Raw genomic sequence first — 17,957 nt, 5'->3', positions numbered from 1 at the left:
CATTTACCTCGAAACCAGCCTCTTCCCACCATGGGGGACTGCTCGTCCGCATCAGGGCTGGGAGCTGAACTCCAAATGTTAGCCTGAATGCACCTCTCCCACTCTCATACATCCAAACAGCAATTACAAAGCAGTTTATTGGGATTTGCCATTTTAATTCCTGGCTTGTAAGCCATCTGAAATACAAAATCGAAAATCAGGAAGCAGCCCCCTTTTCCTAAGGTTGGTTTTACAGGGGGCAGGAGTGAAAGTTTTGCCCAACTGAAGTTAGTGGGAGTTTTGCCAATGATTTCAGCGGAGCCTGGATTTTTGCCCAGATGCTCTAGAGAAACAAAAGGCGCTTTTTTTTTTTTATTATTTTTTCTAATAAATGTTGAAAGAGGCCCATCAATGTTTGTATTTAGCTGCTGCTGAGTACAGTGAACGCAATCTGTTGTAGATACCTTCATTGGTATTCACAAACCAGTTGACCTTTTTTAATCACATCATTATGTAAAAGACAGAATACACTTTCTCTCTTCCTCACAGTGATGTTATTGCTGAGGAGAATATGATTGATACACGAAAGACAAGACGATATTGACTCTTGCAGCTGCCCTCTGCTCAGCATAGAAGGAGTTGTTCAGAGTATTACGTCGGGTTCTTAGCCGTGAATACAACTGTAATACTATAATCCAAGCTTGGCATTGTAGGTCTGATCCTATATGCCTTGTACAAACAGCGCTGCAGTTCAAGGAAGTGGAAGTTTTAGACGCCAAAGAGGTTTTAATATACGTGGCCTTTGCCTGTTTATGTAAGAAAAATGGTGGTTAATTTTGTATTGTAAGGGTAGATCTAGATTCCTTTGTTGTTTGCCTTTGAGTTCTCCCTCGGTTTTGCACTTGGATCTACGTTTTTCTGTAAAGGGGAGCAGCAGTCCTAGGGATTCCCACACCTGCATCTCTCTCTCCATCAGCAGGCTCACTGCTCTTATTCCTACCAGCAGAACAGGGAATCCCCTCAAACACCAAAGAAAATACAAATGCAGTTGTATCGCTTGTCTCAAGCAGTATCATTAGCTTCTGCCACGTCTAAACCAACAATCAGCCCGAGATAAGCACTATCCAGTCAGAAAGGAGACATGATTTATATCCTAAGGATATGCAGACAACAGTGAGAGGGAGGGAAACACTGGGTAAGCAGAAATGTCAGACTGATATTTGGCAAATTAATGCCAAGAGAGGTCTATACTTACATGTGCTCTGCCTTATAAGCAAGCTAGCTAGAGCTTACTGTTATAGAGAGGGTCAGAGAAAGTGAGCGTGGAGGGTGTGGGTGTCCTGGGTTGAGCGACACAGGACTAATTTCTCTTCTAATGCTGGGGGAAACTCCCCTTTTGGAAGACTCTAGTGTCTGAATTTGTGAAAATATTTACTTTAAGCCAGCTAGGCTATGCAGGATTCAAGGTCTCAGTGTTTTCAAGCCTTGCCAGGTGCAGGGATGAGGAGGAGCGAGGCCCAGGCATTTGACCCAGGCTGGCCAACAGGATTATTTCATACCATGAACATCACATTCTATATAAATTAAAAAGTTTGTTGTGTAGTTTCTTTCTCCCTTGATGGCGGCAGTCCAGAGAAACTCCTTGCCCCGGTGCCGGACCCCTGAGCCCTTCCCTTCCACCCGAAGCCGTTGCGTTCGCAGAGTCCGACATTTACGGTCCACTGCTGGGAGTGCACAGCTTCCTGCTGATAGAATTGGCTGAGTATAATTCTTGTATATCTTACATTAGTATTGGGATTAATACTGATTCTTTAGTATTATTGCTAATTATTTAGTCTTATGCTATGAAATCTATTTATATTTCAAACTTTGTGCTTCCTTGCTTTCCCCAGTTCCCCTTTCCGGATGGGGAGGGGTCATTGGGTGATAAAATAATTGTCTAAATGACAATAAATTGTTATGGGTTTTCTGAAACTATAACAGTGAGCATGGAGAACCTTTGTCGGTGTATGCGGAGTCATGTCATGCACAACTGTGCTGTGAAGTGACAGGGACAAGCTGAAATTGGTGTAAGCCGCTTTTGGTGAATACCCACCGTCATGGCCACTGAGCACTCTTCGCACACACTAAGGGCAGAGCAACCTCCGCTGTTCTTGAAGGAAACCACTGCACGCAACGGCATTCCCTCTTCCTGTAAGGTGTTGGTACACGGCTGCTAGTCCACTGAACACGGAGACCGCAGTAAAATAATTTCCCTGAGCCGCTTACCTGTAATTAAGCCAGCACAATTTGTGCTCTGAGGCAGATGCGAAGGCAGGGGCAATGAGTGCAACAGCAATCAGACGGATCTCAAAGCCACCCACCTCCTAGTTTTTTTCTAAATGTATCAGAAAAAGGCTAAACTTGTCATCTCAGGCACCAGTGGAGGGGACCACTGCTACCTGCAGGTCGCGGCGTTGTATGCCGCTGGCTCGTGGAGCAGTCTCCTGGCGTGCGAAACAGAAGTAAGGCTACCGGCCTCCTGTGGAAGAGAGAGATGTTCTCCTACGACCAGCTTTTCTTCTGGTGCCTCCTGGTCTTCACCACTCAAAACTTATGAGACAATGGGATATATGGAAAAAGAAGTATTCTCAAAGCATTTGAAAATTCAGCGAGCACTCTGAGAACAAACAGTTAGTGTCCAAAAGAAATTACTATATTAGCACAACTAAGAAATATTTCTATATATTTAAACTAAAGCTGGTTAAAACTGGGAAAAAAAGAAAATGTTGCTTTCAAGAAAATTCAGAACAGTGTATTCAGTACTTTGAGACACTGCATGTTTTATATATAAATATAATATGTGTATATTTTAATATAACTTATATTAGTTTTTAATACTAAATGTTCATGATACTGCTACCCTCCCTCCCCCAAGTTAACTAAGGTTACCATACACCTGGGATTTCCCAGACATGTTTTCTTTTTATCTGAAGGAAAAGGTGGACTTTGGCCGCCTTCCTCAGGTCTCTGGAGAAGGATTAGTCCGGCAGAGTCGGCAGCAGTAGCTCCGGTCCTGTGATGGCTATAGAGAGCAATCCTCCCCTCAAGCTGTGGAGCACGCACCGCCTGAGGGTGCTGCCCGAGCAGGGTCAGGCCCACGGACCATGTCCACAAAGCTTCGCCTGAGCGGTGCAAGTTGGTCCACATTCATTACTGAGCCTGTCCCGGCTGTGTTGGATTTGTTACACACACAGGGAAGGGTTTCTCCATGCAGGGCAGAGCATGTCGGACTCTTTTCCTATGAATTGCACAAGATGTGAGGCCGTATTTCCACCTGGGATTTCCCAGAGATACGAAAGCCTTGTTCTAGGCAGGTAAATCTCCGGTGAGTGCTGGGAATATGCTATTCAAGGTAAACAGAAACCTGCAAGCATGCGCACCGTATGCTGCGAAAATTCCCCAAGAGGGAGGGGAAAGTGAAGGATTTTTACCCCTGGAATGTGTGTGTGTTGGCGGGGAAGACTCAGACGAGATGCCTCTCGCCCATGCCATGGGCTAGGGAAGAGAGAGAAGGGAGAAGAACAGAAGAGAAGAAGGGAGTGCACCACAAACAGTCCTGCCTGCTGGAATCACCCTCCCAAAGAAATGTTTTTAGGGGAGAAGCTGCACGTTTTGGTATACAGCAGCCCACCCTGCTTACATTTAAAAGAAGCAGCAATGCCATCCTTCAAGGATGTTGTAAGCCAGTGCAATGAAGTAATTAAAAAACGCGGTTATTTCATCAACGGGGAGTGGTGCTTGTTTCTCACTCCTGCAGGGACTGTAGGTCTCCACAGGAGCGTGTTGGCCTAGGACTGTCGGTGCTGGTGAGAAAGGGGTGCCAGGGTGGGTCAGCAGCATCACAGCATCCACAGTGAAACCATCCTGTAGGGGAAAGACGTATAAAACTAGGAACACATTTGCTTTGCAAATCTATTTAGCATTGAAGTTTCTAAGTAAGACAATTTTGCAATGTTTGGAATAGTGTTTTCCCAGGCTTTTTTTTAATGTAAGCATATTGCACTACTACTTCCCCGGGTACCGATGGAGCGAGGTTGCCACTGCCAGAGGACTCCCTGAGCAAAGCCCGCAGGTGCCTCTCTAGCTACGTCTCCAACCCTTCTTTCGGAAGCTGTGATAGCACAGGGACTGATTGTTCTTCATCTGGGAGCAGGGGTACAAAACTTTAATTTGCTTACAGACAAATTGAATACGTCCCGGCTTCTGGGGAATTAAGTTACCCGATGACCTTTATTAATGTGTGTACTTTAAAACGAGCTTCAAAAGTCACAGCAGAGCTTCACAGATCAGCACGCTTCCAGCCAGAAATAATGAATTTATGCATCTAAATCTAAAAGACTTGCTTGATTAGAAGGAGGGGCTGCAGCCACGAGCCTAGCTTGATCCAAATATGATTATATTCCCCATACTATGCGAACAGCCTAATGTGCTATTGGAGCAGCGACCAGTTTGCCCATCAGCGCCGTCCCAGCGCAATTCATTGCTCCAGTTCCCCTCGTATAGCACCGCTCGGACAAAAAGGCCCGCCCGCGCCCCCAGCCGTCCCCCCGCACCCGCGAACCAAGCGGACGCCCGACGTATCCTCAGCTCGCCGCGCCCGGCCGCGCCGTTTTTCACCGCGGAAGCAAAAGCCGCCCTTGGGCCTCGCTTTGGCGCCGGCGACAGGGCGGGCGCTGATTGGCCGCTTTGAATCATCTCGGCGCGGCGCCATTGGCGGAACGCGGCCGGCGGACGGTTCGAATGCGCCGCGCCCGCCCCTCAGTCAGCCCGCGGAGGATCTTGCGGCGGTCAGCGCGCTCGGCGGCGGCTCCTCGGGTGAGGGCGAGCGGCGGGGCCAGTCCGGGCGGTGGGGGAACCTCAGGCCGGGGCTGGTTGGGCGGAGGGGACGGGGAGCCGCTTCTCGGCGCCCGTTGGGTGCACGCGGCCGGGTAACGGTTGCTTGGAAGGGGGGAGGTGGGGGGGGTTGTTCACCGGCCCGGCAGCGGGACCCCCGTCCCCTTCTGACCGGGGGAGGGAGGCGGGCAGTGACCCCGAGCCCTCCGGGGCGACTTCTCCTGTCACTGGGGGCCATTTCGAGGCGTTGCGGCCTGTGACAGCGGGGCGGGAGCCGGACCGGAAGGGAAGCGCGGCCGCCGTTAGCGGTCCGGGGTCGAGCGCTCAGCGAGCGGCTGCCCCCAGCGCGGAAACCTCCGGAGGTAACGACGGGTTCCCTCGGAACGTGTCCGCTCCCCCTGTTAAAGTCTAGCGGCGCCCAATGACGGAGGCCCAGGGCAGCGTGGAAGGTGCCCAGTGCCCGTAGCGCCTCTTGGGACCTTGTGCCCGTCAAGGCAGTTTGGGCTCGTAGCTCCGAAGGCTGCGCTGTGCCACTTCCAAATTATATGGGCCAGGTGTTGCCCTACGATGCTAACATCAAACCTTGTGACTTTAGGTAGTAGGGTTCCTGCTAATGAGTAACTGCATAAAACTAACGAGCAGGGTGTGTTTTTTTGGTCGCTTGGAGCAGCTTCCTTCACAAAAGCATCTTTCTCCTCTGAGTTGATGCTTAATTGTACTTTGGGGTGTAGTTGTTCTAGTTGGGACATTGAATAAACACCCGTATTTCCGTTGAGGAGAACGGTAAGTGGTCTGTGTTACATCCTGATTACCTAAGACAAAACTAGCTTCCAAAGACCTGGCATAATTTCAGTGACTTGGTTGTGTTCAGGACAGCAACTGTTCACCCTCATGGGTTTTTTTCCTGTTTGTTTCAGGGATAGCCATAGCAATGGATGATTACACTAAAATAGAGAAGATTGGGGAAGGTAAGTATAAAGAACCATGAGCCTTGTAATGCTCCACCGTTTGAGTTATCAAGTGTCATAGAAGCTCTGTGCACTCTGACTGTTAGAGGAACTACTGAGATTCAACTAACTAGCAAAATAAGCCTGTGGTTAACTGCAGTAATTATATGTATGTATAGCTTTCAGACTGCCCATCTTTTGAAGATGACGTGGTTTATTTGAAACAACTGATCAGTGTTGAGAAGCGCCTGCCTTCATGTTGATGGCTAATGGTGTAATTTTCCTCCAAGGGGGGGAAAAATATGTTCTGAGGCCTGAAACCAGCTTTTCAATTTAGGAAGCTCCTCCATTCCTTTCTATATGAACTTGTGTACCAGTTGCTCCTGAAGTTGTACTGCATGGTATACTTAACTTGCTCACAGCTGCAGGTAGGGGGTAGTGGTTTGTGGATTGTTGCTCAGATTATATTTGGTCACTACACTTCTCAAGGGGAAGAGCAGATTGTAAACGCCTGTGGAGAAGTGACTTTTAACCATTAATTTACTATAAGGCACTAGGATTGCTTCAATGCAGATGTTAGCCACAACCCCCTTTTCATTGGAAATCTAGCCTATGTTCAATGTAGAAGCTGGTGTGTCTTATAATGCTTCAGCTTTATGCAGACTTGAGAATTTGCAGTATGCTACTCTGAGAAGGTGTGCTCTGAGGTAATTGCAAAATGTATGGGCTTGGATTTTACAGCAAAGCTTTGTAACTGAAGCCTTGTGTGTGAATACTTCTTCCTGAAAGAAACTAGTGTGAGGTTAATCTGGGGGATTAATGCTTCCAGAAGGGTGAAAAGAGAATACTTAAGATGTCTTGGTTTGTTGAGGGTTCTACTTCTGTGGTGAACACTGATGATTGAAATAGATTATAGATTTGATACTGGTTCCAATTTTAGCTTCTGCTGAGACCCACAGCACCACCCTCCCTCCTGCACTGAGGATTGTGCTAGAGGTATTTCTATAGATCTACCCAATGGATGGCTCAATCTCTGATTGCAGAGAGAGCACTAATTTTTTTGCAGCTAAACCTTTAACCTTTTAATATGATGTATCAATGGCAAAATCATAACCCTTTGGGCATGAAGAGGTATAGTGATCTTGCCTGAAAGTTAATCAACCTGAAATGCAAATAGTACCTGATTTTACAACTCCATCTTTCAAATATTCAAGTTTCACATTGAGGCTACCAAGTACCCTGCCCTAACAAACGATGGGTGGTGTGCTTTAAACAAACAAAACTATTACATGGTTAAACTGCCAAAACTAAATGGTAGTTTGTAATCAAGCCAAATAATGAAGCAAAAAATACTTGATTGGAAGGACTCTCGCCTATGTTAGCAGTTCTTATTTCCAATGACTTATCTGTACCCGAAGCTAGTATTTCCTACATGCGTTTCACTGTCTTTTTGTTCAGGTACCTATGGTGTTGTGTATAAAGGTCGGCACAAAACCACAGGCCAAGTGGTTGCAATGAAGAAAATACGTCTAGAAAGTGAGGAGGAAGGTGTTCCATGTACTGCTATCCGTGAAATTTCTTTATTAAAAGAGCTGCGTCATCCCAATATAGTCTGGTATGCATATACTGGTATTTAGCTAAATTCTTTGAAGGGCACTGCGTCCCTTCAGATAAATTATTTTTCCACTATTCTAGTGAAGTGAGAGCTACTCAGCTTAATACAGTGTCTGTTCAGCAGCAAATAGCTGTAATCCCAAATCCTGTGTTTATGCCAGTTTTCTACTTAAGACTTATTCGTGCTGCCTCTAGGAATCTAATAAATTTTTGTCGATTTTGTAATTTATGTGGTTATTGTCAGAATGGAGACAGCGTACCTCATGAAAACTGGTTGAAGCTGTTACTTCAGTCACTCTCTGAACTTCATTTGCTACTTTGGAATAGACTACTTGAACTTGGTGTTTTTACGTGAGCCTCTCTCACCAATCATGTCCCTGCTGTCTTGTAGCAGAGATTTATGTGTTATGATGTTGCCATCACATGTGTCAACTGGCACATCTGAGCTATGAGTGAAGCTTCCATCATTGACTGCTTAACATGTGGAATTGATCACAGCTATTGTCTTCCCCACAAATTATTTAGTTGCTCTTTGATGCAGCAAAATACTTTATCTCTAATGTGCCTTAAAAGTGGCCAAGTTCCAGCCCTGTAGTGTCTCGATGTATGTATGCTTGGGTTTAGGAACCCTTATAATCTATTAAAGATTATTAATCTATTAAGGATATTAATCTGTGCAAATCCTGCTGTGTCTACTAGGTTCCTATTAAATATCCCCCTAAACCCTCCTAGTAAGTAATTCAGGCTCTGCTGTAATAAGCCAGCTTCAAATGGAAGCTGGGCACCAACAGCCACAGTCTTTTTTTTTTTTTTAAAAAGCAGCAATATTTTTTCCTCAGACTTCCTGTGTCATCAGACACAGACTAGTTATGTCTAGACTAGACATGCCTAGTATCAACTAGGCATGAGGGAACATAAGTTTAAGAGGAAGCATATAAGGTGTTTATCTCAGTCTGATGCTATTTCAGATATACTTGATTTTCCAGGTGACAGTGTAACTCACTAAGTCTGTTAGTCTTTGAAGACTGAAAGCTTTTTAAGGCTTTCATAACAGGAACCTGGGAATGTCAGCTTGTATCCCTGCTGAGAGGGGAAATGTGACTGTGAGTCCATGCATTTTGCAATGGAGTTAATTGTATACTCAATTTTTAGTCTTCAGGATGTTCTTATGCAGGACTCAAGACTGTACCTCGTCTTTGAATTCCTTTCCATGGACCTCAAGAAATACTTGGATACTATTCCATCTGGCCAATATTTGGAATGTTCACGTGTTAAGGTAATGAGGACAACTTCTTAATATAAGAGAAATTAATCTAAAGAAGATGACCTACAAAGCTATAAGCAGCTCTTATTTTCAGTATAATTAACTCCTTGAGGAGAAATGAAAGGTTAAAGAAGCAGCTGTGGATAATAAGATGAATGTGAGTTTTTCTTTCAAATGCCACTTCAAATTCTTTTAATTACTGAAATTAAACTGCCTAAAACTAAGTTTAAGTAAAGAATTAATTTTTATGGCTGTATGATATTAACTCAGTATCTGCAGTGCTTTGAATTTCCATTTCCTACTACTATAGGGAGAGATGATGTAAGGGAACGCTTTATGTTGCAGAACACTAACTTGTACTAAAGCTTACTCTTTTTTTCTCCCACTTCATCCTTTCCACAGAGTTACTTGTATCAAATCTTGCAAGGTATTGTCTTCTGCCATTCAAGAAGAGTTCTGCACAGAGACTTAAAACCTCAGAATCTCTTAATAGATGACAAGGGAGTGATTAAACTTGCAGACTTTGGATTGGCTCGAGCCTTTGGAATCCCAGTACGGGTATACACTCATGAAGTGAGTGAGTTGGAACATCGTTTTGGTGATTTGGACAGTGCCTACTAGCTTCCTAGAATAACTGACTAGGAAACAGCTAAAAAAGAATCATGGAGCTCTTGAAGTCATAATCTAACAGTATCAAAAAGTTGTATTTTGGTTTTATTAAATGGCATTCCATGTCCCTGACTGCAGTTTTACTCTAAGGTTCCAGAGCACCTTATGAATCCCACTATTACCTCGATAATGAATCAGATGAGCCAGAACTTGTTGCTCACTGTCTTTTAAGGGTGTTTTTACTTCACAAAGCACTGGAGTTTTAGTGACTTGGTGCTAAAGGCTTCCTGCTCTTTGGGAAGGAGTGTAGGCAACTGCTTTGCTTGCAGTAGAAACTACTGCAATGGAGTTAGATATGCTTATCTGTAAATGAAGTTTGAAAGTAGTATTTTTCACTAGAACTTCTAGCATTAGCTATTATTTTAACTAAAAAAGTGAATGTTGTTTAAAAATGAATAAGCCATTGTGCTTGCAGTCAATTACAGGACCTGATTCTATAAACTTACAAAAAAAACTTCCTTGTTCAATAGGTTGTGACACTGTGGTACAGGTCTCCAGAGGTGTTGCTAGGATCTGCTCGTTACTCTACTCCTGTAGATATATGGAGCATAGGTACCATATTTGCTGAGCTGGCAACTAAAAAGCCACTTTTCCATGGGGACTCAGAGATTGACCAGCTCTTCAGAATCTTCAGGTATGTCAGGCTGAACCTTTCCTTGCTACTTGTGCAGCATTGCACAACAATGCTGTGCACTTAATAAAATCACAGGAGTGATTACGGATGTCAGACTGAACTGCTCAGTATTTCACTTGTGCTTGCACAGAGCTTTAGGTACCCCCAACAATGAGGTATGGCCTGAAGTGGAATCCCTGCAAGACTATAAAAACACATTCCCAAAATGGAAACCTAGCAGCCTGGGAACACATGTCAAAAATTTAGATGAAGATGGACTCGATCTGCTGTCTGTAAGTAGGCTTTCTTAAACTGCTGATTAAGAAACTGAACAGGTTGTTTCAAATACTCCAGAATATATAAAGGTATTCTATATAAAGCTATACTAAGTTATTCTATCATAAAGTTATACTAATTGGTCTTGGATAGAATGAAGATATGAAGGTCTTCGCACTATCAGCAGTGGTATGGACTGTCAGTCTCGTAGAAGTGACACCTTGTGTGACATTGACTCACTTCTTTCATAAATAATAGATGACTAGACTACTTTTCTTCTTATTATGCCTCAGCTTCTTTATACTAATAAGCCAGGTACAACTTGAAAGTGAGGAGGAGCTTTTACAAACTGGTTTAAGTGAAGGCTCCTGCTGACAAACTGTAGCTGTCACCTTCCTGGTGCCAGCACTAATTATGATGTGGCTGTATGACTGCTGATTCAGTTGGAAATGTTTTTCTTTTATGCTAGCCTGTGAATTAATCTTGGTGGGCTTATCTTCATTAAGCTTTCATGGTGGTATTAACTGAACAAGCAATGATGCAAACAGCTGAATTTATTGATTAGTTGTGAAACCAGGGGCTTAGTTTAAGTCAGTCTGTAGTGTCTGTCTCAATTACCTTTAAATTTAAAGTTTTCTTGGGCTGTGGTGGATTAACTTTTAATTGATATATTTTTGTGTCTAGTTAGTTCTGTGGCCAAGCAGTTGAGCTACCACATGAAGCTTTTATTTTTAAAAGATCTTCATCAGGCTTTTCTATTTAGTGCTCTTCCAGCTCTGCCACTGGACTAATGTAGGTCACATTTTCGGTGTGATCTTAGATGCCCCTAAATATAAGAATGTACCTTGGTGACTTATCCAAAAGCTGCATTTATAGAGTGCAGACTTGCATGTGGGGGTGTGGGGTGGGTGCTCTATGTGTCTTAAAATAAGTTTCACTTCAGAACCAGCTTGGAACAAGGGGAACCTTGTACAGCAGTTACTTGTGCATCTGGCTCTTGTTTTTAAGAAGTCACAAAGAAAGTAGTTTATTACCTATATTGGTATGGCTTTGTCAAAACACTTGGAAACAGTGTTACCCAAGAAGCTCAAATGACCACAATTTCTCACAATTTTTCTTTTGTGAGAATAGAGCCACAGTTCAGACTGACAACCTGAACATTTGTTAAAGATATAGATTTGAATAGGTGTGAACCTTGTAGCAGTATTGTTCTACAGACATAACTGACTTAAGCTGGGAATAATTCCTCTGAGTCCACTGACATCATTATTAAATCAGTTTGAAGTAAAATTGGTACTGATTGTATTTACAAACTAAAATCGATTGAATGGGTAAGTGAATGTTGTTGGTAGTCATGTAACCGGCCTGCTAAGTACTCATTTGAGCTTAGCGGTGGCTTCATTGTGTAAAACCAATGTTTTGGACTGCTGCTAATACTAGCAAAAAAAATTACTTGTTCCTCATATGGTGTTTACACAATACTAAAGCATATTAAATTCCATAAAACCTTGTATAGTTTTGCCTTAAATTAATAAATGTTGAAACTTTAGCTTCCTATTAATGCCTGGTGACAGTGGTATGGCTGAATTCTTAGGCATCTGGAATCCTTTTAGGTTTCCTATGGCACTTAAAGTTATATTACTGCTTCAGTCTTAAAAGGCAACAAAAGTGAGTATTTCGTCTAGAGCACAAGCTCAGATATGTCAATGAAAATGTTAATTTCTCCTTCTATAGATTGTTGCAGGTGGAAGTAGTATGTAAAATAGTTATCTTTGAAAAGTGGTTACATATTTTTGTGTTAAGACTAACTGCTTGAATGAGGTCTTAAACTTAAGACCTTCATAAGCTAAATGACTTCTGTGGCCAGCATTTCAAAGCACTTAATGGCTGTCATGAAAAGCTTTGGTCTCTTGGACACTCAGTTTTGGGAAAAACCATTCCAGACGGCTCAGAAGAAATGGTCATTTAATCTATCAGCTGAAGTGCTGTAGCCTCAAAGTCACAGCGTCCCCTTTTCAGAGAAGTTTACCCTTTTTTGAGTTAATTTTGAGAGAACCTTTGATATCATTATTAGCTATAGATACTGTTGTCCTGGGATATAGCTAATGGGAACCTGTCAATTAAGGTAAAATTGGACTTAAAAGGTTAATTCTAGAGGTAGCGTTGTTTTTGGCAGTTCAGAGAACATAAATGCAAATTCAGTGGTTCAAATAAACTTGGAAGACTCCCTGTAGGATGAAGTCTAAAGACAGTTAAATGTCAAGACTGAATACTGGGCAGAGTAATACTGCTTAAGCTTTTTTTTTGTGGAAGATAAATTTGCTGTGCGGATGGGCAGGGAAGCAACTGGTAGATTCCTGATTACTTGAATTCGAAATGGACTTTCCTTTAGTAAGGAGAAATAAAAGCAAAAAGACTTTGCAGAGACTTTGCAGAGACTTTGCTAGTTCTAGGTCTAGTAGAAAACTGCTAAATGCTTCATTCCTTTCTTCTTTTTGCCCCCTGGCTGTATGATATAAACTGTAGATGCGTTTTTTTTTAAACTGCTTGAATACTACTTTCCTGTCTGGATTCTGTAACTGAATGATTACTCTCTTATATTTTAACTGCAAACTGCTGCACCAAGCTGAGTGGAAGCAATTTGACATCAATTTCTTCAATGTCAGCTTAAAAAAAACAAGCATAGGACTACTTGTCCTTGTAAGCATTTTTGGTTTTTACAGCCTAAAGCTTATTAATTTCCCTTAGTTGAGAAGCTGAGACTAATAATCATTGTCAGTTGATGCCTGGTTCTGGATTTAGTTCAGTGCATATAGTACCCTGATACATGCATAGGCTTGGTTATTAAATGGGAGAAAGAAATGTTTCTTTACTTTCTGAGATATTATGTATTACTACTGACCCTACTACTAACTTACAGGTGGAAATGACCTCTCCTTCTGTGAGAAATCATGGAACATAGGGGAAAACTTTATGGTTACTTGATAATTACTGTGGTTAAATATCTACCTATCTAACATGATTTTAGTTCCCATTTCATGAGGGAGTAAATGTGTTTCCTTTTTTCTTCCAGAAAATGTTAATTTATGATCCTGCAAAAAGAATTTCTGGCAAAATGGCCTTGAACCATCCATATTTTGATGACTTGGACAAATCCACACTTCCCGCTAATCTGATTAAGAAATAGTAGACCTTTGGACTAAATCAGCCAGAGTGAAATAATTGTGATTATTTTTAATATTAAGTCTGTCTGTAACTTGTATGTCTGTCTTTCTGCTCTAAAACTGTGGCTGTTTAGTTTGTTTTATTTTAAGTGTTATCTAAATGTAAATATTAACATATTAGTGCTGAGTTCAAATACAATGCAAATATTGCTGCCATTAATGCAGTGAACTTTCTATAAATAAAGCTTTAAATCCAGTGAAGGACTGAACTTATTTCCAGGCTCTAGGTGCTCTACAAAAGGACTCTGTTTTCTTTGGAGTGTGTTGGTAAGGTACCACTTGTCTAAAAAAAGCCAGTAACCTGAACTACTAAATTCCTGTTCTTGATATGGTAGGAAGATACGATGGGAAATTCCTCTGAAGTTTGAGCTGTTTCAGTATAGTGTCAATTTAAAATTTTACTTGAGCATGGTGGTCAATGTGCAAAAGAAAACATGTAAATGAGAGATTTTGAATTTAAGAATTGCTGATTACTAAAGCTAAGTAGATGGCCATACTCATTTTGGGGTTTGAGGTTTTTAAAAGTATCTGCAAATCAGCACTTGGAAAAAATCCTTGCTCTGTATGCTTTTCTGTTATCTGGAAGGCACAAGAATTTTCCTAGACCATGTCATGTCAAGTTGTGAATTGGCATAGTTCCAGCTCATGGACTAATCAACATATGATATCTTACATTTCACATGGACTCTCTCTATATCAATGTGTAAGTGCTTAGCGGGACCCCTTCCAACTGGTAATAGTAATACAGTTCTTCTCTGATTCTTGTTAAAGGTAAAGCCTCCTGGATTATGCTTGAATTTGAAAACTCATCTGTCTTCATATAGGAATAGTCAAGTAAATGTTGACTTAACGTGACTGCTAGGAATTGTAGTCATACACTGAGATGCTACATGTCTATAGACTCTCCCATGATTAAAGCAGGGGCTTTAGTATTAGACCTAGTTTTTGTTAACAAGTAGCACTTTTAGATGTAAATGCCAGTTAGGGTGTTAGCATTGTTCTCTGCAGGGTGGTTTCTAATCTCCAGAAGTACCTGGATACTGTCAGCTTAATAGAATCATTTAATAGTGGAGAGCCAAGGAGGAGAGATTTCTTTGAAATTGCTTATGCAGAAAGTTACTTCTTAATTGATGGTGGAGGGGAATAAGATTGCTATTGCTGACTCCTTTCTATTAACATCTGTGATAGGATGCAATTTCAAGCCAAATTAAACTAGGGACCTAATTTATCTGCTTTTGAATGTAGTAACTTGACATGAGCTTTACAGGCCAGGGAATCGTGGTGCTGGCGCTAGCTAGTTACATCAGTGTGTGGGGGGGGGGAAAACCAAACCAAAAAACAACCCCATGCAATCAAACCCAAGGGGAAACTGGCTAGCCACTGCTCTGAAAGTCTGAAATTAATTTGTTTAAGCAAATACTGGGGACCTTAACATTTAGTTTGTTTCTTCATAGTGGACAGAACTTAAGTTCTTTGTGCGGTGAAGACTTCAGCTGGGCAAACTCAAGATTTCTGTTTCTTGCAATACTGATAAAGCCCTATTTTTGTCACGTAAGTACTGGTCTGTCTCTGTTTCACGCGAGACAGTGGACACTTTGCCTTATCTTAAGTAAAAGATTTCAGTACTAAATTTCAGAAAGAAAGCTTCATTTTAAACAATAATTCACTACAAGCCTTCAGTCTGTCTTGTTTACCCAGGCACTGTTATGACTGGTGGTGTAACACAGCTGCCATTGTAGCCCTGAATGAACTATTGTAGTACTCCTAGCAAATAGGACAGAGGAAGGAACATAACACTGTCCCTCAGTGTCTGAGGTCAGATAAAGTGGTGAATATCATACCCAAAGATGTGACTCTCTTAAAGAACTCCATTCTGAAGTAAAGTACAATGTAATCAATGATGCATGTAACTGGGGACATTGTAGTGGTTGGCAGGGTTTCACTGGGTCCTAATTTTCATTAGGATGTTCAGACAATTGGATTTTACTAAACTAACAGTTGGATATGGACCTACCAGGCAATAGCCAGCATATGTTTCATAGCTGTAGATGGAGAATGATTAGCTGAAAATGGAAAATATTGTACCTTTTTTTGAAGTGACCAGAAGTCGATGTATTAAGTGGTTTTTTCCCACCTCACTATAAGTGCAGTAGATCCAGTGCTGTTACTTAGTAATTAAGTTACTAAGTGCCTACTTACTGTTATTACTAGTAAATAATGTAACTATGCTGAATTTACAGTTATCTTTATGGGCTTTATAGTGATAGTGAGCATCTGTAAAAGCTCTACAAGTCTGCGGTAGCTCTCCTGCATGTTGTAAGAACTTTGTTGTGAGAAATGACTTTATTTCAACCAGGAGCAGGCTGCTTTTAAACCAAGTTCCATAATGTTGAATCGGCATTACCTCTGGTGCTATGGCTGCTGCTCAGTAACATGTTTTGTACTAGAGCACAGGCAAACCCCAGCAGAGAATGATAAACTTAACTTGCTGTTTTACTTAACTTGCTTGTCTTTCATCCCATTAAAAAATAGAGCAGATGAAAAAGTTTGGTGTATACAAGAATGGGACTTTACACAGGATCAAATTAGGGGTTTGGTGTGGTGGTGGTGGCTTTTTTTTTTAAAGTTTCTAAGTGCTAGCAAGCTTTGTTCTTTTCAAAATATCCAACCACATACTAGATACTTGTAGAATGAGCTCAGCTGCTTTTATTTTACTCAGACATAATTCATTTTAGTGAGAATATGGTATTACCATCTGCTGCTTTTAAAATAAGTGGCTCTTAAAAATAGAGATTTTACAGGGAACAAAGAAAAAAGGAAGAACTCTTCTAAATTCTTGAATAGGATAAGTACTGTAAAAGCTAGTGTAAAAAGAAACCTGTACCTCTTCATGTGGTGGCGTAGTCAGGGTCAGGTGGTCCTTCCTGGGCCAGTAGTTCTAGTGATGCCTTTATGCTGTGGTGTTCCACAAATCCATCCTCCTCTTCATTTGAAGAGGCAGGGTAGGGTTAGCTGATAGGCATCTTCTGCTGCAGAATTAACCTGTTTCAAACAAAGCTTCATTTACAATCTGTTCTTTTCTAGTGACTTATCTTCTTGTGGGTGTTTTCCTATGATTGTTTATGCGCCTTTATGGCATCTGGAGATGGAACAGTGTCGGCAGATATCTTTTCCTGAAATTGCTGCTACCAAATTTGCAGAGTTCATCTCTTTGTGCATTTTCCTTTTATTCAGATTCTTTCTTATTTGACAATCTGTAGCAATCTGATCATGTGTGGTATCCCTCTTCCTTGCTTATTTTCTTAAATATTTTCCCTGTCATACATCAGCAACTTATAGAGTCTCTTTAAAATAGACTTTTGAAAGTGCAAGTCTCTAATTTCCTTAGAGGCTCTCATTCTTAAGACCCATTGGCTGTGAGTGTGTTACAAATCATTTTCTGCCCTGTATCTACTGGGGAAGGAGATGTGAGAAGTTGCATGAAAAAGAAAATGTTTCAGGTGAAAGCAAGTCTGGGAAGATTTAATACCTAGCACTTCCCACCCAGAGGCTGGAGGGCAATGAAACTTTCACTCAAGTCCTGTGATTTATCCCCCCCAGCTTTTGTGAGGAAGAATTCTTGGGCAGGAGGGGTGGGGGGTGGTGGAATCTAAAGAAAGAACTGTGAGGGATGAGAAAGAAGGGGTCTTTTTAAGCAGGTAAGAGGCTGCTCAGAGCACAGGCCAAAAGAAATGCAAGCACTAGAAATAATGCTAGAGAGACAGGATGATCTGAAGGCAATGAACAGAGTGAAAGACACCGGAGAAGTTTCCTAAGCACTTTTTCAATGGAGAAAACTCAGTTTGAGACTCTTGCTTTCTCCTTTTTAGTCTAAATCTGATGTCGGAACCCTTCTAAGGGCAGTGTAGGAGAATTGATGTCTAATTTAGAGGTGGTGGTGGGGGGGGACACCAAAAAACAAACCCCAACCAGCACTACTTAAATCTCAGTGGGAACTGGGAAGCACCTCATGGAAAGGAGATTTGTGGTTTTGTTTTTTTTTTTTTTTTTTTCCTTTGGAAAAGAGAAGCTCCTCAGAGCTGAGTTGGGAGCTGCTGCCCCTTCTGAGCTGCCCTGCTTTTGCTCACCAGCCTTGTGCTTTGCTTGTCCAAATGTGTCTGTGTGCTGCCTCTGGTACCCACGCTGCAGGGGCTGACCTCCGCTCTAACCAACTTCTTGTTCCCACAGCAGAGCCTGGTTCAGGCTTGGTCTGATGTGACTGTTCTGAGCCTGGTCAGCAAGTTGCAGGTGACTTATTTGTAACCTGCTTTGTTGGTTCTACCAGGGTACCTGATAATATTTGATTGGGGGGGGGGGGGCGGGGAGAAGCAACTCCCACCCACAATTTATCTACCTACTCAGTTCTGAAAAAAACAGGGCTACTAAGCATGGTATCTCCTAATCTCTATTCATGTCCTTCACTAGGTAACCCAAGTTACAGCTAGTGGCAATCTGTT

General features: G+C 41.9%; 1 protein-coding gene across 1 annotated transcript; it reads left to right on the top strand.

Moving 5' to 3' along the window:
* Positions 1-4,741: 4,741 nt before the first annotated feature.
* CDK1 (cyclin dependent kinase 1) lies at positions 4,742-13,652 on the top strand. The gene is made up of 8 exons (XM_054205627.1): positions 4,742-4,836; positions 5,772-5,822; positions 7,260-7,416; positions 8,568-8,691; positions 9,082-9,252; positions 9,819-9,982; positions 10,113-10,254; positions 13,311-13,652. Exons 2-8 carry the CDS (start codon positions 5,786-5,788, stop codon positions 13,422-13,424), a joined length of 909 nt encoding a protein of 302 aa, XP_054061602.1. The 5' UTR covers positions 4,742-4,836; positions 5,772-5,785; the 3' UTR covers positions 13,425-13,652.
* Positions 13,653-17,957: the final 4,305 nt, after the last annotated feature.

Source organism: Rissa tridactyla, chromosome 6 (genome assembly GCF_028500815.1).
Source record: "Rissa tridactyla isolate bRisTri1 chromosome 6, bRisTri1.patW.cur.20221130, whole genome shotgun sequence".
NCBI classification, from domain to species: Eukaryota; Metazoa; Chordata; class Aves; order Charadriiformes; family Laridae; genus Rissa; species Rissa tridactyla.
This window is presented reverse-complemented; position numbering and strand designations above follow the sequence as displayed.